The 20,399-nt window shown below is 49.1% G+C and overlaps 1 protein-coding gene across 2 annotated transcripts; it reads right to left on the minus strand.

Moving 5' to 3' along the window:
* Nucleotides 1–739: 739 nt before the first annotated feature.
* LOC125545490 (pentatricopeptide repeat-containing protein At2g13420, mitochondrial) lies at nt 740–4,715 on the minus strand. 2 transcript variants are annotated; one of them, XM_048709444.2, is made up of 3 exons: nt 4,051–4,715; nt 1,203–2,464; nt 740–1,110 (listed from the first exon to the last, which is right to left on the minus strand). In XM_048709444.2, the coding sequence occupies exons 1-2, from the start codon at nt 4,651–4,653 to the stop codon at nt 1,499–1,501; spliced, it is 1,569 nt and encodes a 522-aa protein (XP_048565401.1). In that variant the 5' UTR covers nt 4,654–4,715; the 3' UTR covers nt 740–1,110; nt 1,203–1,498. The 2 variants fall into 2 exon arrangements, with proteins under 2 accessions (XP_048565401.1, XP_048565402.1); XM_048709445.2 differs by lacking the exon at nt 740–1,110 and having other exon boundaries at nt 2,086–2,273; nt 2,378–2,464.
* Nucleotides 4,716–20,399: the final 15,684 nt, after the last annotated feature.

The raw sequence follows: 20,399 nt of genomic DNA on the forward strand, positions 1-20,399 counted from the left end.
CTTTTTACTAGAGGTCACTGTCTATAAAATGGCTGTCTCGCCATTTTTTCATGAATTTTGGATAGGTGGAACTATATTTGAGAATTTATTGGTCAATGGGAATTGAAACGGATTTTTTTAAGATGCAAATATTGGACAGCACATGATTATCTTTTTGCAGTTTTTTGTGTGTGTGGGATTTATCACAAGTATTGTGGTGTCCTCTTTGGAAAGGCAATATTAGGGTTTAAGATTTCCAAAGGATTATACTTACGATTTGAGGACAAGCTCAAGGAGATGGGACCCTTGGGTACCAATAATTGGCGGGAGATATTTCTTGTCTTGGATAAAAGGAATCATTGTGATCGAAGACCTCCACAAGATCCTAAATCCAGTTAAAGAAGAAGAAAAAACACATCTAGCTTGTTCTCATGCACGCAATGATATCTCTTTGTGCAGCCTTCTTTCCACATACAGAAGACCAACTTTTATGAAAACATTATTACCAAACATAATCATCATAATATATGCAGCCCAAAACCTGGGAAGAAAGTACACGGTGGCAAAGATGACAAAATGCTGGTCCTGTTAGGACAGGCTTTTGACCAACAATTACTTTATGAGTTTATGTGACACCAAACTGATGTCTTAGATTCATATTCCATGTACTTCATGTGACAGAAAATCCATGTCATTAGACTCGTATTCCAAAGTACTTTATGTGACATAAAATCCATGTCATTAGACTCATATTCCAAAGTACTTTATGAATATGACAAAATTTATATATTAATAGTGTAATTGTTGGTCAAAGGTATTATTTGAAAAGAGGGAGTATAAGACTATAAGTACAACATTAGAAAAAATAAGGGAGGGCTACAATTTTCACAGGTGAATAACTTCTTGCTATATCAGATACCCACAGCATACTAGTACATGATTGTTGACTAAAACGAAAACAACTCTATGGATAAAGGCTAACCACAACCTACAAAAAATTTGGGACATCTGCATGTCCTGAAAGTTTGCATTGAAGCCAGCACCATCAAACAGCTGCCTTCGTCGCAAGAAATTTGGCAGTAGAATTTTCCCACTCCGCCAATAATCTGATGTCTCTGAAGGAACACCTTTCTGCAGTACATGAACAGGTGAAATGGTTCAGTTAGATGTAGCTCACATGAAATTAAAGATGAAGATCTGAAATCAGTAATACAGTACTTCACCTTCAACTTCACCCAATCACACCAAAGAATCATTATACCAGATTACTATATAGACAGCAGATGCATGAGTAACTGCAATTTCAGTCCGATGAAATCAGTGTACCAATGGCACATGTCTGCTCGCCCTTCCTTTTTTCCGCCTGAAGTGCTCCTTAGCTTATGTTTGTCATAAAGATCACCTCGGAATGATCGTGCCATGATACATCTAACAACTGTGCCCCGATCAAGCTGGTATACAACGGCAGGATTGCAAGAAATTAAAAGAATATACAGATCATCTTTTCGATGGCAACATATCACCTCTTGTAAGGCTTGATGTGATATGATTTGTATTCATCGCCAAATTTTGCTGATTCTTCATCAACCCTTTTTTTCAGCCTTCTCCAGGTCCTTAACATGTCCGCTTGTATAAGACCGCGATACAGTGTTTCAAAGGTGATCTTCTGGGGAAGAAAACCTTTCTCTATCATTTCCATGAAGAACTGGCATGCCTCCTTCCATTTTTCCTTGACACAAAAACCATGAATCAGCAAGGTGTATGAATCAAGATCAGGACCCACGGTGCTCTCACACATATCATTCCAAAGTTCCATAACAGTTTCATGTCGGTCCAACTTGATGAACATTCCAAGCAATATATTGTAGCTATGAATATCTGGTGCAGTTGGTGAACAAGGAGCCTTCATCTTGTTGTACAATTCAAGGGCGCCACTAACATCTTTTCTCCCTCGGTACTCTTTGAAGAAGCAATTATAGGTCGCTGGGGAGGGACACACCCCCTCACTAACCATCTCACCGAGCAACTTCTCAGCATCTTCCAGTCTCCCACACGAAGCAAGGCACTTGATCACAGAAGTGTAGGTTGCCACTGTGGGGCAAATGCCTCTATCCTTCATCGAGCGGAACATACACAAACATAGTTCAGCCTTATGTGCACGACTGTAAACATGCAGGATGATTGAGTAGCTCGTTACATCTGGTTCAATTCCCCTGTCACTCATCTCCTTCAAGAGATTCTCAGCTGCGTTAACTGTTCTATCAAACCGGTTATCAGGGTGCAAACTTGCATGCCTACAGATACCATTTAAGAGAATGTTGTATGTAACTATGTTCGGCTCTATCCCATGATCAATCATATCTTTTAGGAATTTCTGGGACATGTCACTTCGGTTTACCTTGCACCAGCCATAAATTAAGATAGTGTACATCTTTTCATTTGGTTCATATTTGTATTTTCTTTTATTGAATATTTCCACAGCAACCTGCAATGGTGATAAAAATGCCAGTGGGCACATTAGAGAATTACCAGACCCTCCAAACAATGTACATAAAGTAGACTACAACTGTGTGACAGCTGATTAATGTAATTCAAACACTTGTTAGGCAAATAGTATATCTATTTTAGATGAAATAGAGATACTTTTAAGTCAACTGTTTCTATTTCGTCTAAAAATATCTCTACAACTTTCTACACATACCTTATTTGACTATCAAACTGAAGTAAAAATTTCCAGCCAAACCATACGCATTAGGATGCAGGCACTTAGTAAAGTTGATCTATTTTGGCATCACATAAGTTACATGTCCAAGAAATCCGAAATGCTTCTCTACTCGCTACTGAAGCTACAGATACAGAACATTTATGAGGACATGAGGGCAAACCACTCCATTGGCACCATATTCCCAAACAAACAAACAAAAATCAGTTCAACATTCACAGGAAAACATCAAGATGAGACTAAAGCCAAAAAGAACAACTCCATTCATCTAAATCCCAGAATCCAAGCGTTAAAAACATATCTAGATGGAAACACCAAAACCATTGGTTAGCATAGTCTTATCTTTGTACACGCGGAAATGCCCAAGATCAAATATCTGGAGTAGAATCTTACTTTGTTAATGCTCATAAAAAAACTAGAAATGCATGATCAACCAAGGAAGCAATTTAAGCACTTAATCCTTTCTGCCATCTTGCAGGCATGATCTAATTGTCATGCCAGGTATTTCATCAACCTGAAATGATAATGCTTCTGCTGAGATCCTGATCAACAAGCTTGCCTCTATATACTAATTTCTTTGAATTAGTAACTTTGCCATTATTTTTTCCATTCCAGAAAATGAACTGTGATATTGTGGTTTCTCTTTGAAGGATTGTCCACAGGGATACTAAAATTCAGGTTTCATTTTCTTGTAGATCTTTATCATCACGGTTAATTTGACTCGCAAGAAGCCGAACAAACTGGACAGAATCATTATTGTGGATGCCGTCTAGTACTTACAAACTGAACAAGCTGAACAAACTTGTAGATGTCATCTAGTGCTTACAAATTGCACACCCAAACTGCACAGAATAAGAAGCAAATCCATGACCGACCAATTTCATACACAATATCAGAACAAAAAAAAAGGAAAATTTGCAGATTGAATCAGCCTAATTGCAACTGCACCAATTCATTACTATGAAACGTCTCATCAAACTACAGGCAATGTTCACTCTGAACCTACCAAACTGCAGACCACAAAAAGCAAATCACAATGAGAGGCCAAGAGTTTCATGGTGCACTACAAAAAGCTTAAGGGGCAGCACATTCATATATTTATAGACATAGAAAGCCAACACAATCTTCACTTGAATGCATTCATATTCTCATCGTAAGCTCACAATTGTAACTTGCAACAAAACAATGAAAATCGCCACTCGCCATAACAGACATTTAAATATAGAGCAGGAGGCTACAAACTACAACAGGCATAGTACAGAAATCAGAAATGCAGTGTTAAGAGACCTTACACTATCTGCAGTCAATCAAACTAAGAGGATTACCACCTAGGCATCCAGATCACGAACCTTGGGGTACTTGTACTTGCAGAGCGTGTCGAGAAGAGTGGTGAACTCCTGGGCATCGGGTTCTCTCCCTAGGAAAGCCTCCATGTCGTCGAACGCGCGCACCGCCTGCCTGGTCAATCCCGCGGCGACGTACCTCCTGGCGAGCACCGCGAACGTGCGGGGCGTGGCGGCGCCGTCCGCCGCGGCCTCGACAACGAGCCGCCACGCGGCGTCGAACTGGTGCGCCCGGCCGAGGGCGTCGACGACGGCGTCGTAGGCGTCGGCGTTGGGCGGGGAGGAGACGGACGGGTGGAGGCGGACGGCGTTGAGGAGTGAGAGCGCGAGCTTGGACGCGCCGCGGAGGCGGAGGAGGATCTGCACGAGGAGATCCTGGGAGAGGGAGACGCCCCCGCCGGAGAGGAGCTGGAGCGGCGACTCGGACGGGTGGAAGGGGTTGTGGTGCGCGAGGAGCAGGCGCGCGAGCTCGTCGGCGGTGGGCGACGGAGTGACGGGAGGCAGAGCGAGGAGGTGGGCTGGGGAGGGGAACGCATCGGCGATTGCCGTGCATAGGAGGCGGCGGGTTGCAGCCATGGCGTTGGCGGCGGCCGTGGGCGAGCGCAGCATGGTGGGCGGCGGCGGCGGGTACACTGTGGTGTACCAGAGGGGCTAAGCCCAAGCCCAAAAGTCCAAAACGAACCACCGTTTTTTTTTGGGGGGGGGGGGGGGGGGGGGCAAACTAAGGCAGCATACCTGGCCAAACGGCCCGGCCCGGCCCGGCCCATTGTAATCGTGCCTGGCCCGGCACGGCCCGCCAGGGCACGATTACTATACGGGCCGTGTCGGCCCGCGTGCTGCGCCCTCAGGCCCAGGCACAACCCAATTAGTAAACGGGCCGGCACGTTGGCCCGTTTAGCACGGTGGGCCGCATATTTTCAGTCTATTATTTGACGCACTGAGCGTTTTTAGCCTATTTTTATATGTTGGGTCATATATAAATGTATAACAAAATAAAGAAAACTTAATCGGGCCGTGCCGTGCCGTGCCGGCCCGCGAGCCTAGCCTCCAGGCCCAGGCACGGCCCAGGGCATGCCGTGTGCCGGGCTCGACCCGTTTAGCCCGTGTCGTGCCTGGCCCAAGTCGGGCCGTGCCGGCGTGCTCACGAGCCGGCCCGAAAAAACCGGCCCATTTGGCCAGCTATATAAGGCAGGTCTAACCAACCCACAAATTTTCTCCCGCCTCCGTCCACGGACACGGGGATCAGTCCGCGGACACGCCATCCAACCGTGACCGCATACATTTCAAACTCTTTTTCAACAAAGGAATGGAATTCATGCAAACAAGGTTAGATTTCATATAAACATGACAGATTTCATATAAACCGGACGAAAACGGTTATATTTTGAACATATTTTCAACTAATAAAAAGCTAAAACTATGTGCACGTACAGTCATGTGGAGCTTCATTCCCGCGACATAAATACACTGCACTAGTTTACGGTCGCCCGCAGCTTGTCTTCCCCATGTTTGACAGCCCGCTAACCGGACTGCCAGGAGCCCTGGAGGCATATTCTTCCCCCATATCTTCCCTATGTCCAACTGCGCTGCTCATTGGAGCAGCAAAGAGGGTGCTTCTGTGGATCTCAGGCGGGTGCCTAGGATGGTCTGAGATAACGAACAACCGACCAAGTCACCGGCGACGGCCTTCCTGGGACCCAAGAAGTGACGGCCTCCCGTGTTCTACTTCTCCTCGATGACGGCGGCGGGCACGGCGTGCTGCCGCCACCTTGTCGACATCCGTGTAGCCGACTTCTTTCTCTGCCTACACGGCGCGGCTACGCGTGCATTGACGACAGATGGTGCGGTCGCATGCACTGGAGGCGGTGATGCCTGTGCCAGCCTGGAGCAACTCGCCACTCCTCCGCGAGCTGGCTTGGAGCAGCGAGTTGCTGAATCGCTCATCGGCTTGGGGCGGCAACTTGCTCAAACGGGTTAGACGAGCGGGATGGAGCAGCGAGGTGCCTCGCTCGTACCCGCCGAGCTCGGCGGGTCACCCGGTAGACTTTTATGCCGGAGAACTGCTCTTCTGGCTCGTTGGATGCCATTGAAAGATTGGAGAAAATGGTGGAAGGAGGAGATGGGGAGTGGTGGAGTGGCGTGATTCAGAGTCTGGCCTGGTTTATATAGAGGGCGGACGGGAGGAGCATGCCCTGCGTTGTGTTTAATATAGGCCCGCTCGTGAACGGACGTGTGGCTAGAGTAGGTTTCTCGACTTCCACGCGGGTTCAATGGATGTGTTTGAATGCGGCAAGGAGGCGTGTTCAGCCGGGTGTGCAGCGGGCGGCACCCTCGGCCGGCGCGCTGCTTCAATGGCGGAGGCAGTGAGAGGCCGCGTCCGCCCTGAGCCGCCTTCAATGTGGAGCAGCGCGCTCTACAGCGACATGAATGTGGGCAACTGACACCGAAAGGAAAGCGCGCGTGGGAGGGGGAGGAGTTTTTGACAGGCCAGGACTGTCAGAAACAGGTTTGGGAGCGGTCCAGACTCCCGCAAATCGCCCTTACGTTTGTCTTAAGTTTGCGGGAGAAAAACACGTTCGTACCACACTGCAGACCGATACAAGCCCGCGTTAAATGGTTTTTGCGGTCCGAACTGTTGCGGGAGATTTGACGGTCGGCGTTGGAGATACCCTAACATCATGTTTCGTTCCTTTATCCAGCAAAGTAGACTAGAGTGATAGGTTAAAAAAGCAAAGTAGAGTGAAATGCCCTAATTTCTTTACCCTAAAAAAGTACAGTGAATTCCCCCCTCACTTCTCCCTTCCAACACTTCCCAACTAGTCTCTTCCCGTCCTCTCTCGAAACTGCCTACAGAAGAGGGCAGGGCAAGATCCAGGAGTTCCTCTTTCCCCGTCGGTAAGACCGGTGGTCTCCTTCACCTCAGGTGGCCATTATGGCTACTGGAGGGGTGGGAGATCTCGGATCTGATGCCTGACGGTGTATATAGTCCTAGATTTTCTAGGTTTGGTGTCCTTTGCACCGGCGTCATGGCGGAGGGGAAGTCGTTGTGTGGAATAAAGTGGCCCGGTCACCTTCTTCGCTCGCCCGTCGTCGCTCTTGGCACTAGCGAGGAGCTGGGGTCCTTTTGGTCTCGCGGATCTGAGTGTTTACGATCCTGCGAGTTGGTCGTCACCGTCGTCGGTCACTGCGAGGCTCCTTGCTGCGGCGAGAAGGCGAGCGGGGTCGAGGATTCTAACCCATGGCGTTCGCGGCTTTGGCCATGTGGAGCGGTGGTTGGGGCTTGTCCGTTTCTTCGGCTCCATGGGAAGATGCTTCTGGCGCTTCTTTTGCTGTGGACGCGGGAGGTGGCTACCACAGGGATGGAGGATTGGAGGTTGTTCATCGGCGATTGGTCTTTGAACCTGCTTCAGCGAAGCTGGCCGATGCGGATCCGGCGTGGCATGGGGCGTCGCTTCAGCAGCCTGGACATTTCAGCTCTGCTCAAGATCTCGCCTCTCTCGGCAGGCTACGATTGTGTGGCTCACAAAGCTTACAAGCGATGGTGCTTCTCCGGATCTAAAGGGGTTGGTCGCTTTTCTTCTCTCTCCGGCGGCGACGACGGCGAGATGTGGGTAGCGGCAGTTGTGTGGTCGAGTTGGATTTGGTGTTCTTCCGTAACCTACGTGGATGTACTCGTATCTACTGTATGTCTCCTTGTAATGTTTTCCTTAACATAATATAATCTCAAGTATTTTCCTCAAAAAAAGTATAGTGAATTCATCTATGATCCAAAAGCGATTTACCCTATAAAATGTCTTTACTGTAAAAATGAGTGAATTAATCTATGATCCAAAAGCGATTCAAAAACGATCCATGTAACTCAAAACTCACGCAATTTACCCTATACACTGGTTTAAGTTATACACTTTGATCCAAAAGCAATTTTGAAGGGAGAAAACAAGCACCAAAATTTGCAAGGTTTCCTCGTAAAATGTATTTTAGTTAAGGGCCTGTTTTGAACCCCTCCAACTCTCAACTCCACAAACTTCTCGTTTGAAGTTGACTCGACCGCTTTATCTTCTAGAAGTTGAATTCCCGAAGCTAAGATGGGCCGGTAGTGCAATTTTGTGAAGCAAAGGGAACACAGCTCCATGTTTTGAAGAATCTGGAGTTCCCCTTATTTACAACCAGATTGCCACTGCTTAGGAAAACAATTCGACAACCCACCTCTTGCTCACTCGAACAGAAACGCACGAACAACTCGGTCATATCTCCCCTCTCCCTCACGTTATCCCTTTGGAAACCCTCAACGCCACCGTCCCACCGCCACGCCCGGCCCCCTCGGTCGCCGCCTAGATTCTCTCCAACGACTCCAGATCTGGCCTTTCCAATGAGTTCCTCGCTGATTCCTGTCCTCATAGCCGCAAGTACCACCGTCAGCGAGGAGCGGCGCCATGGGGGAAGGAGGATCTCATCCAGATGCCATTGACGCCAGCGAGGAGCAGCGCCAGTGGGGGGAGGAGGAGCTCAGCGAGGAGCGGCGCCGATGAGCAAGGAGGAGCATCCCGACTTCATAAACATTCTCTATACACCTCTCTATAGAACCAAAAATCGCAAGGAAGGAGCAGCTCAGTGAGGAGCAGCGCCGGTGTGGAAATGGGCTGCTTCCAGCTAGCCCAAGGTGGCAAGAAGCTGGGCTTCACCGCCCTAGCTGGGCTGCCAGCTCACTCGGGCGCTGGGAGAAGCTAGCGAGGTTGTTTGTTGGACGTCACATGAAGTGAGAAGTCAGGTTAGAAGCTGGATACGAGAAGTTTTGGACAAGCTAGCGAGTCTCTGAACATGCCGTAAACTACAAATCTCTATCTCCTCCCTCTTCTTCCACCAACATCTCATCAAGCATTGCACGTGCAAAGCGGCTTGCATGTCTGCCGTCGACCAATCATCTCAACGTGGACACCGCTCATGAATGTTGTCGCGTCACCAATTTTGTGCAAAGGCCTCCAAGAAGTGGGGGTGAGAGTTGGTATGAGAACTTGACAAGGACGAGGACGAGTACAATGTAGTTGGGTGATTGTAACGCCCCATATGTAACCTGCCATATTTGTATTTCAACTCTTGCCATTTTCGGCACTAAGTTATGATATTTCCTCATTGTTGGGCTTTGTCATCGTGTTGCTTTTGTCCTTGTCATGCATCTCATATCATGTCATCATGTGCATCGCATTGGCATACGTGTTCGTCTCATGCATCCGAGCATTTTCCCATTGTCCGTTTTGCATTCTGGCACTCCTACGTCCTCCGGTGTCCCCTTTTGCCTCTTTTCATGTGCGGGTGTTAAACGTTCTCGGATTGGACCGAGACTTGCCAAGTGGCCTTGGTGTACTACCGGTAGACCGCCTGTCAAGTTTCGTGTCATTTGGACTTCGTTTGATACTCCAACGGTTAACCGAGGAACCGTAAAGGCCTCGTGTGTGTTGCAGCCCAACATCCCTCCAAAGTGGCCCAAAACCCAGCTAAACCCCCTCCATCATCTCGGTCGTTCGATCACGATCGCATGGCCGAAAACCGTGCTTAATTTGGAGTCTCTTAGCTCCTTCTATGTATAAATAGGTGCCTCCCCCGAAATTTTCCGGATCAAACCCTAGCTCCCTCTCCCCTCCGCATGGCCGGACGTGCCCGCCCGCCGCCGGACAGAAATCCCGCCGCCACCGCCACGTGTCATCTCCTCATTCACCGCCGCCCCGCGCCCACATCACCGCAACGCCACCCACGCGCCAGCCCGCCAGGCCCAGGCGGGGCCCGCCCGGCCCGAACCGACGTCGCCTGCCATCCGTGAGACGCCGCGCTCGCCCGCGCCTCTTCTCCGGCGCCGGCCTTCCTCGACGAGCTCACGCCAGCGCCGCCACGACGCCCGACCCCGCCTTGTCCCGCCCTCGTCGCCGGCGAGCCCCGCGCCGCCCTCCGATCCAGATCCGGCGAGTTCTTCTTCTCCGGCCAACCTCGGGAAGAGTGCCCCCGATCCAGATCTGAAAATATTAGGGTTGACCTCCTTTCTCCCCTAAGTCCCGAATATTTTTAGCATACTTCATCACATAATAACTTTGCATCCGTGGCTCCGTTTTGGGCGTGTATCATATCAAATTGTTCGTCTCGATGTGCACTTCATTTCATTCCATTGCACCATGTTCATTTGAGTTCATCTTGATACCCTAAATGTTGTTGCAAGAGTGCTATGTAATGTTAGTTTCAGATTCTTAACAGATTATGGACATTTGTCATTTTTGCCATGTTTAATGTGTGCCTCATATGATCTTGAGCCCTACATGTGTTTTGTTGTATACCATGCCATCTTTACAGGGGTGTATGCCATGTATTTTTGTGATCATTGTGATGACTAGCACAAGCATGCAAAGTAGCTCTCGTGATGTTGCTGATTTTAGGGACTTAGAATTCTTCTAAGTCATTTCTCTGATGATATTTTTATGCCATGTATTCATGTTGCTACAGAGTGATCCATGCCTATTTTGAGCATGTTCAGTAAGGATGATTTTGAGATATTGTTATGCTCTATCCATCCATGTCTTTGTTTGCAATTATGGAGTACCCTAGCATGACTCAATCTTGCTCTACTTTTGCTATAAAATGTTCCTGGCAGATTGTTTACATGTTAATCAATTTTGCCGAGGTTGTTGTAGTTGTTCCATGCATGCTATGAGAGTGTTCTTGCCATGGTTATCTTATTTATCATATCTTCTTGCTGGGTGTATGCTTAGTTTGTCATGCAATGCCTTGTGGTGAGTGCATCGAGCTCGCAAACATGCCTACGTAACTCTGTTTTTGACATGCCCAGTTTTCTGCTAAGTCTGAATCCGTTAACGAAACTTTCTATGTTTACATGGGTGCCATTGTATTTTCTGATCCCTTTTGGCTTATGGTCAGTAAGGGACTTTTGTTATATGCTTTGTGTAGTTTCATGCCATGCCTTGCTTTGCCATGATATGTTCCTGTAGCATGTTGTTATCTTGCTCTAAACATTGCTTCCTGATGTTAAATCCTGTCATGTTGTTATTTTCACTAAGTCTGTGAACCTGATATCTTTTGCACTTTTGCCATGCTTGTTTAAACCTGCTATTGTGTGATTTAGCCGTAGCTCAGTGTTCATCTTTTGTCAAGCATCTTGAGTGGACCACTGCCATGTGCTTTGTTGCTATGTTAGAGTGCAGTAGCTTATTTTTTCTTGATGCATTTAGATGGCTTCGTGCTGTTAATCGCAGATTGGTGCCATTATTGTTTTGCTTGCCATTTGCAAACCGTGCATCCGATTCCGGTGATCTTTATATCGATTTCAACCGAAATCAACTCATCTTTCTAGTGGCACTCTTGGTTTTCCAAGTTGAGGCCTGGTTCAATATTTCCTTTCCGAAGCACGCATATGCATTGCATATCACATCCCGCATATCATGCCATGTTTTGCATCATGTTGCTTGCGCATTGCACCGTGGTTGATTGTGTCTTCCTTTGCTTGTGTCTTGCTTTGGGTAGAGCCGGGAGACGAGTACGTGATCGAGGAACCCGTTGAGTACGCTTACGAGGATCAAGCTTACGTCAACTCGGAGAACTTTGCTGGCAAGATGATCATACCCTCGAAATCACTTCTATCTTTGCTTGCTAGTTGCTCGCTCTATTGCTATGTCTGTGCTATGTTACCTACCACATGCTTTATCATGCCTCCCATATTGCCATGTCAAAGCTCTAACCCACCTTGTCCTAGCAAACCTTTGTTTGGCTATGTTACCGCTTTGCTCAGCTCTTCTTATAGCGTTGCTAGTTGCAGGTGAAGATTGGAGTTTGTTCCTTGTTGGAACATGTTTATTGTTGGGATATCATTATTATTACTTGTCTACTTTAATGCACCTATATACTTGGTAAAGGGTGGAAGGCTCGGCCTTATGCCTGGTGTTTTGTTCCACTCTTGTCGCCCTAGTTTCCGTCATACCGGTGTTATGTTCCTTAATTTTGCGTTCCTTACACGGTTGGGTTATAATGGGAACCCCTTGACAGTTCGCCTTGAATAAAACTCCTCCAGCAAGGCCCAACCTTGGTTTTACCATTTGCCACCTAGCCTTTTTCCCTTGGGTTCCGCGGACTCAAGGGTCATCTTTATTTTAAACCCCCGGGCCAGTGCTCCTCTGAGTGTTGGTCCAACTTGTCAGCCGCCGGTGGCCACCAGGGGCAACTTTGGGCTGGCCTACCGGAAGTTTGGACAATCCGGTGTGCCCTGAGAACGAGATATGTGCAGCTCCTATCGGGATTTGTCGGCACATTCGGGTGGCTTTGCTGGTTTAGTTTTACCATTGTCGAGATGTCTTGTAACCGGGATTCCGAGTCTGATCGGGCCGTCCTGGGAGAAGGAATATCCTTCGTTGACCGTGAGAGCTTGTGATGGGCTAAGTTGGGACACCCCTGCAGGGATTTGAACTTCCGAAAGCCGTGCCCGCGGTTATGGGCAGATGGGAATTTGTTAATGTCCGGTTATAGAAAACCTGGAATCTTAACTTAATTAAAATGGATCAACAGCGTGTGTAGCCGTGATGGTCTCTTGTCGGCGGAGTCCGGGAAGAGAACACGGTCTCGGGTTATGCTTGAACGTAAGTAGACTTGGATCACCTCTTGATCATACATTCTCGAACGTGCTTTGCCTTCTCTTCTCGCTCTCATTTGCGTAAGTTAGCCACCATTTATGCTAGTGCTTGCTGCAGCTCTACCTCATACCTTTTACCTACCCATAAGCTTAAATAGTCTTGACCGCGAGGGTATGAGATTGCTGAGTCCCCGTGACTCACAGATTACTTCCAAAACCAGATGCAGGGACCATGTATACCGTTCCAGGAGATACGACTGAGCTCAAGTGGGAGTTCGATGAGGACTCAGGACGATACTACGTTTCCTTTCCAGACGATCAGTAGTGGAGCCCAGTTGGGGCGATCGGGGACATTATGCATTTGGGGTTGTCTTTATTTTGGTTCTGTAGTCGGACCTTGATTGTATCTGGATGATTGTAATGCTATATTTATGTATTGTTTGACGTGGCGAGTGTAAGCCAACTATGTACCTCTTCTCTTATTCAGTACATGTGATGTGTAAAGATTACCCCTCTTGCGACATTGCCTACAATGCAGTTATGCCTCTAAGTCGTGCTCTGACACGTGGGAGATATAGCCGCATCGTGGGTGTTACAAGTTGGTAATCAGAGCCTTCCCCGACTTAGGAGCCCCCTGCTTGATCGAATCGGTGGCGTTGTTGAGTATAGAAAAATGTTTTGAGTCTTTTAGGATTATATATATCGGAGAGTAGGATTCTTTTTACTCATCAGTCCCTTCGTCGCTCTGGTGAGGCATCCCGACGTAGAGTTTTGACTCTTCTCTTCTCAAATTTCACTAAAAAAAATTAGGATCACACGGGTATCTTGGAATCGTTTCGATGGTTTTGTGACGAGAACATTGTTCTTGGTGCCTCCTGACATTTAGGGGTTGTGGCAGTGTCCCGGGGAGTTGAGCTCCGAGGTGTTGTCGTCACAATTTTATCGTTGCAGTTCTGGAATACCTGAGTTTCGCCGACATCGAAAATCTCTTTTATGCAGTTGTTGGTGAGATAACCTCGACCCCACCCAGTACTGGGGCGGGAGTTCGGGAGTATTGCCATAACTCGTATAACGGATGCTTTTTGAAGGTTGAGGTAAATGATTTCTGAAGGTTTCTTGGTTATGTGTTGAAGGATGGATACAGCTGGATGTAGGATTTGCTAGTTTTGGGTGAGATATTATGCTTCCCATGTATCCCCAACACCCGATTGCATAACCGGAAAATTTCGGGAGTTTCATAGGTGGGAATTCATGTAGCTCTAGTATTTCTTCCGCGGATATTTGGTTTGTGATTGGGTAATCCTCACCAACTATGTGTTCATGTTCATACCTTGTTGTTTTATTCTTCTACCTCTATCTAAGTGGCTTCTCAATTTATGGAAGTGTGACCATTTAATTTGGAATTCATTCGTTCATTCTTGTTCGAATGTTAAGGCTATATGTTGTAATTTCCATTTGATTCAGCTTGAATATATGTCTGTCAAGATGCTAACGGATGTCACCCTCTTCAGGATGGCTCCTCCAACGCGTCAGAATCCGGAACCGCCGCCACCACCTCCACCTCCGTAGGCATGGCAAGTTGTGATGGCCGCTACCAACGCCAACACGTAGATGCTTATGCAACTCTTGCAAGAGCGCAACCAATGAAATCAAGGCCATGGCAACAATCAGAATCAGTTTGCTACACTCAACCAGTTCCTCGCAAACCAGCCAAAGACCTTCAGTAACTGTGTCGAGGCCACAGACGCTGATGATTGGCTCGTGGATATCTGCAAACATTTCGAGTGCAACAACGTCAGGCCTGAGGACTTTGTCAAGTTTGCCTCGTTCCAACTCAAAGACCAAGCTGCAGAGTGGTATCAACAATACAAAGATTCCAGAGGAGGTCGTGTGATTACCTGGGATGAATTCCGCCAAGACTTCAAAGCTCACCACATTCCTCAGAGTGTTGTTGAGAGCAAGCGTGAGGAGTTCCGCAATCTGAAGCAAGGTAGCTTGTCTGTTTACCAGTACAACATCATGTTCCAGAAACTCGCTCGTTTCGCTAAGCAAGACGTGCCTGACGAGAAGAACATGATTTATCAGTTCAGAGGTGGCCTTAGAGAAGATCTGCAACTAGCTCTTGTGCTTTTTGAGCTGAAGAAGTACGATGAATTCTACAACATGGCACTGAAACAAGAGGCTGCTCAACTCAAGTGCGATGCTTCCAAGAAGAGAGTCATGAAGGAAATATGCCCTAGAGGCAATAATAATGTTATTATTTTATTTCCTTATATCATGATAAATGTTTATTATTCATGCTAGAATTGTATTATCCGGAAACATAATACTTGTGTGAATACATAGACAAACTAAACGTCACTAGTATGCCTCTACTTGACTAGCTCGTTAATCAAAGATGGCTATGTTTCCTAACCATAGACATGTGTTGTCATTTGATTAACGGGATCACATTATTAGGAGAATGATGTGATTGACATGACCCATTCCATTAGCTTAGCACCCGATCGTTTAGTATGTTGCTATTGCTTTCTTCATGACTTATACATGTTCCTATGACTATGAGATTATGCAACTCCCATTTGCCGGAGGAACACTTTGTGTGCTACCAAACGTCACAACGTAACTGGGTGATTATAAAGGAGCTCTACAGGTGTCTCCAAAGGTAAATGTTGGGTTGGCGTATTTCGAGATTAGGATTTGTCACTCCGATTGTCGGAGAGGTATCTCTGGGCCCTCTCGGTAATGCACATCACATAAGCCTTGCAAGCATTACAACTAATGAGTTAGTTGTCGTGGTTCTAACTCTGACAGTGATGTAGGGGGTAGGTATGGAGAGGCTAGATCTCAGCTATTGGGAAGTTGTAAACACACCAAGATGTACGAGTTCAAGCCCTTCGCGGAGAAAGTAACAGCCCTACGTCTCGGTGCCCGGAGGCGGTCGACTGGATTACTGGCGTGTGAATAACAGGGGTGCGAACCCTTCATACTGAGGAGGGGGGTGGCTTATATAGAGTTCACCGGCCCTCTCCTACCCCCAGTAATGCAGGGTTTAAGGTACATTTAAGGTTGGGCGTTACTGGTAACGCCCCTAGTAAAGTGCTATAATGACCATAAAGACTACTTAATACCCGACCGTTTGCCTGCGGAGCGACTTCGGTCGAGTGGCTAGCTTCATGGTCGAGTGAAGATCACTTGGTCGAGTGTCTTGAACCCGTCGAGTGGGATACCTTCGAGTCGAGGAAAAGGTGACTTCTCCTAGGGGTGTCCTAGGGTAAGACTCTTTGGTCAGGTCCGTGTCCCTACCCTAGGTACATGTCTTCATCATTAGCCCCCGAATGGATCGAGGTTAGAGTGGGGAAAGAGTTGGAAATCTTTCCGACTGGTTCTTCGGGCTACGTGAGCGCCTTGTTTTGGGTCAATCATCACGGATGACGTTGCCAACCTTTTTCAGTTGCCTTGATCCATTCCAGGCCTTTCGTCGAGTGAATTTCTTTGTTTGTGACATACCGAGCGCCGGTGCGATCGGGGTCTTCTGTTTTGACAAGTCGTTTTTGTGGCCCGCGGATGTCGCGGGATTCGGATTTTGGGAAGCGCGCGGGACGGGAGCGACCGCAGTAATCGGAAGCGATAAAGCGGAAGCTCCTCGATCCCCGCGTCGCCTTTTTCGCCACGTACTGCGCGCGCGTCTGATGCGGGATTTGACTGGATAGCCTGGGCCTACCAGTCAGCCACTCGGAAGCGGTCCCTTATAAATCGCCAGCTCGGGGTTTCCAAGCAGTGCGCTCTCTTCTCCTCCTTTCTTCCGCCTCTCTCCCTTCGCAAGTCCTTCCGCCACCTCCGTTCCCGCCCCAGCGCAGCAGGCCCGTGCGAGACTTCGCCGACGACGATGACGAAGAGCAAGACCTCCGCTCTGGAGCGCTCGAAGAAGGCGGTGGTAGCGGGGAAAGGGAAGAGGTCAGCTCGGGGCGGATCTTCCTCCAGGACCGCTCTGCCCAAAGGTTGGATCCAGGGCGACTGGATGCCGTCGGTGCTCCGGCAAGAGGATCTCGACGACATGGTCGAGGGGGGAGTCATTCGCCACGAAGCTGCGCGTCTTCCGGGGGGAGAGATCGAACCTCAACCCCGCAACGGTGAGTGCGTGCTCCTAGCCACCCACATCGACCGAGGGTTTTCTCTGCCGCCCCATCCTTTCTTCCGGAGTTTCTTGAATTTCTTCGGAGCGCAGCTCCACCACTTCACTCCCAACTCCATTGTCTACCTTGCTGCTTTCATCTCCATGTGTGAGGCTTTCTTGGGTTGTCGACCCCATTGGGGACTCTTCAAACACATCTTTACCTGTCGTTCTCAATCGGTCAAGAAGGCTAAGTCGAGTGACGAGAGGACGCAGGTGATCCAGCTGTGCGGGGGCCTGGCGATCCAGACGAGGGGGAAGAGTTGTTTTCCATCTATCACCTTCCCGGAGTCGGTCCGTGGCTGGCAGTCGACCTGGTTCTACTGCAAGGACGAGGCGACCCCCGGACAGTCGACTGGTCTTCCTCCTTTTTCCCTCGACCGAGCCGAGAAGCCTGCCTCTCTGAAAGTCACGCCGGAGGAAAAGGCCCAAGTCAAGGTGTTGGCAGGTCGAGTGGTTGAGCTTGTCCGCGAGGGCGTGACTGGTATGGACCTGCTGGAGGTCTTTCTTCAAAGGCGCATCCAACCGCTCCAGGCCCGCGACCACCCGATGTGGCTGTATTCGGGTCTTGACGACACCACTCGGGTCCACCCTGAGGAGGTCACCGACGAGATGGTGGAGGGGTGGCTGTCGAGCATCACGGGGAACAAAGACAACCCCCGAGGAGCCAGGAGGGTAACCCCACTCGACAACTCGTATGAGGTGGACCAGGTATGTCTTTGTGCTCCCGACTGATATCTTGTCTTCTGTATTGTTTTTTTTTTTGAATAAGTCGATTGACTTTCGTCTTGTCTATTGTTTTCCAGGCGACCACCGAGATGTACTCGACGCCCAACGGGGCACAGGGGTCGACTGAGGAAGGGGAGACGAGCGGAGGTGAGAGCGGGGACGACCAAGGCGAGTGGGAGTCCGACGGTGAGGGAGAGGGAGGCGACGACATCTTCTCCAGCGAAGGGGAGGAGGAGGAGGTTGACCCCCCCCCCCCCCCGTCTGGAGGGGCGATCCAAGCTCACCCACGATCCAGCGCGGGAACGTGGCAAGGCGACTGCTCCTGTTGGGCAGTCGTCGAAACGCCCTCGGACTTCTTCTCCTCCGCCGACTGGGAGGGCTCCCAAGCATCCACGAGCGACGCCATCCAAGCCGCCCAAGGCTCTGCCCAAGATGAAGATAGATGTTCCTACCATTTCCGGGTAATAATAAGACTTGCTTTCCTTTGTCGGCCGTGGACGGATCCTTGGTCGATTCACTGAGCCAACTGATTGACTTTCGAGATTTGCAGCGGTGCTACTTCTGAGGTCTCCGCCAGGAACGACGACCAAGAGATGGAGGACGCTGTTACCTCCAACCCTGGTACGATTGCCGACGTCCTGCCTTTGAGTCGACTGAACCTTTATCGCGACTCTGGTTGATTGAATGTTTTCCTTGTAGCTCCTCCTCATGTTATCGACCTCCCAGACGATGAAGACAACGAACCGTTGAGAGTGAGGAGGCACAAGAGGGCGTCGACTGACAAGACCCCCCACCAATCCGCTCCGGCGTCCGAGGCCGAGGCTCGGTATGGTGGTGACGCCACTCGGGCTTCAGTGACCTTCGCCGTTCCTCTGGCGAGTGCGCGGCCCTCGTCGTCGACTGCGGATCCGTCTTCGCTTTTTGCCACATACCCCGTCCCTGAGGACCAAGCGGCTGCTGCAAAGGAGGCTATACGCCAGGCGGGGATCATGATGGAGCAAGTGAAGATGGCTCGGGAGGCCAGCCAAGCAGCCTATGACGCGAGTTCGGCTCTTCAGAGCAACGTCCAGGTCAGTCGACTCAACACTTGGTCTGTTATGATATGCTGTTTGGAGAGTCTCTTTTCCGAAGATCTTTGTATTTGTACACCCACTGGGTGTGTCTGCCAATCCTTGGTCAAGTGGGGGCACGCTAAGTGCACCCACTGGGTGTAGTCCCCGAGACTACGGTGGACTGCTGGCAGTCGACTGTAGTCTTGACATTGTGTTGCTGTAGCTGTATTTCTTCACTCGGTTTGGTCGGGCCAGGTCGAGTGGAACTGTATCCGGTCGACTGCGGGCAGTCGACTTTCTCTCTCTCTCTTTAAAAAAACCAATGGGAGCACGCTGAGTGCACCCACTGGGTGTAGTCCCCGAGACTACTGTCGAATGTTTTTGATTCGGCTGTGGTCTTAGAAACGTCATCATTGTCTCTGAGTTACTTGGAAGCAACTTATCTTGGACGTCTGTCGACTGATTTTTCTTTTTGCAGAAATCTTGCAAACTTGTAGCTCGCTATACCGAGTTGGAGAATCAGCAGATCCAGCTCAACCTGAACTTGCAGCTTGCTCAGGAGAATTTGAAGAAGGCGCAAGAAGAGGCAAAAGGTATGGCTGGTGAGGCTCTCCATTCTTAACAGGTGGCTTTTCTTTCCTGTCCATTCTTGATGTTGGTTCCACTCGACGCGCCGCAGATAAACTGGAGGAGGCTCTGAAGAAGAAGGATCAAGACCTTGCAGAAGCACTGAAGGAGGCCTCGAGCAAAACGAAGCTCGCAGAAGAGAAGCTGGCTTCGGTCGGGACTCTTGAAGAGGAGAACTCCAGACTAAAATCTGCTCTTGAGACAGCTAATCGAGATACCAGTCGACTGAAGAAGGAGAAGATGGCTCTGCACGACAAGGCAGGCGAGCTGGCGGGGAAGGCGAGAGATCTGGAGGCTTATCTCGGAGGGCTCACCAAGAAGCTGTTCGTCATGCTCGAAGGTAATTATTCCAACCTGACTGTCTTGTAGTTGCCGAGCCCGCGTACGGCCACTGTCTTATTCTTGAATCGTGTTTGCAGAATTCTGCCAGAACTTCAAAGAGGAAACCGGTCGAGTGGAGCCAGGCTTGGATCCCGCCAATTCTCTCATGAAGGACGAGGCTGCCATGAACGTGCTCCGACTGGAGTCTCGTGTTACCAGCGTCGTTGATTATCTGGTTCGGCTGAAAGTTGCAATGTCGCGGATCGACACATCACTCTGGCCTGGGACGACGCTTCAGGACGACCTCGAGTCTCTGATGGCTCGACTTAACGAAGTCCCAGGTCGAGTGGCGGAATGGAAGAAATCTTCTGCTAGATGCGGTGCTGATGTCGCTCTGTCTCTGGTCCGCGTCCATTGCAAGGAGGCGCGAGAAGAAAAGCTGGCGGCCATCCAAGTTGCAAATACCAGGAAGCACAGCTTTCAAGACTTCATGGAGACCTTCATCGCCGCTGCCACCCGTATTGCCGACGGGATCGACTTGGATGAGTTCGTCGCCCCTTCCAGTCCTCCTCCTGAGGAGTGAAAAACTTTAAATTTACCTCGGAATGCCGAGTGGATTTGTAACCGTTAAACTCTGCCTTAAATTTGCCTCGGGATGCCGAGTGGACTTGTAACAGTTAAACTTTGCCGAGCCGCGGGCTCGAGTACTTTGAGGTCTGGGACCTTTTAGGCTTTATCCGAAATCGATTTCTCATTGGGCATCTTCATGGTTTGATTCGTCGAGTGGAACTTGATCTTCACTCGGAATGACCTTGTATTTGCGGCGCAATTC

The sequence above is a fragment of the Triticum urartu genome, chromosome 3A (assembly GCF_056163025.1).
Source record: "Triticum urartu cultivar PI428250 chromosome 3A, HENAU_Tu73, whole genome shotgun sequence".
NCBI lineage: Eukaryota > Viridiplantae > Streptophyta > Magnoliopsida > Poales > Poaceae > Triticum > Triticum urartu.

Coding starts and splice junctions, on each gene's coding strand:
- LOC125545490 (XM_048709444.2), bottom strand. CDS start 4,653: ATGCTGCGCTCGCCCACGGCCGCCGCCAACGCCATGGCTGCAACCCGC. Junction 2,465..4,050: donor GCAAGTACAAGTACCCCAAG/GTTCGTGATCTG, acceptor TCACCATTGCAG/GTTGCTGTGGAAATATTCAA.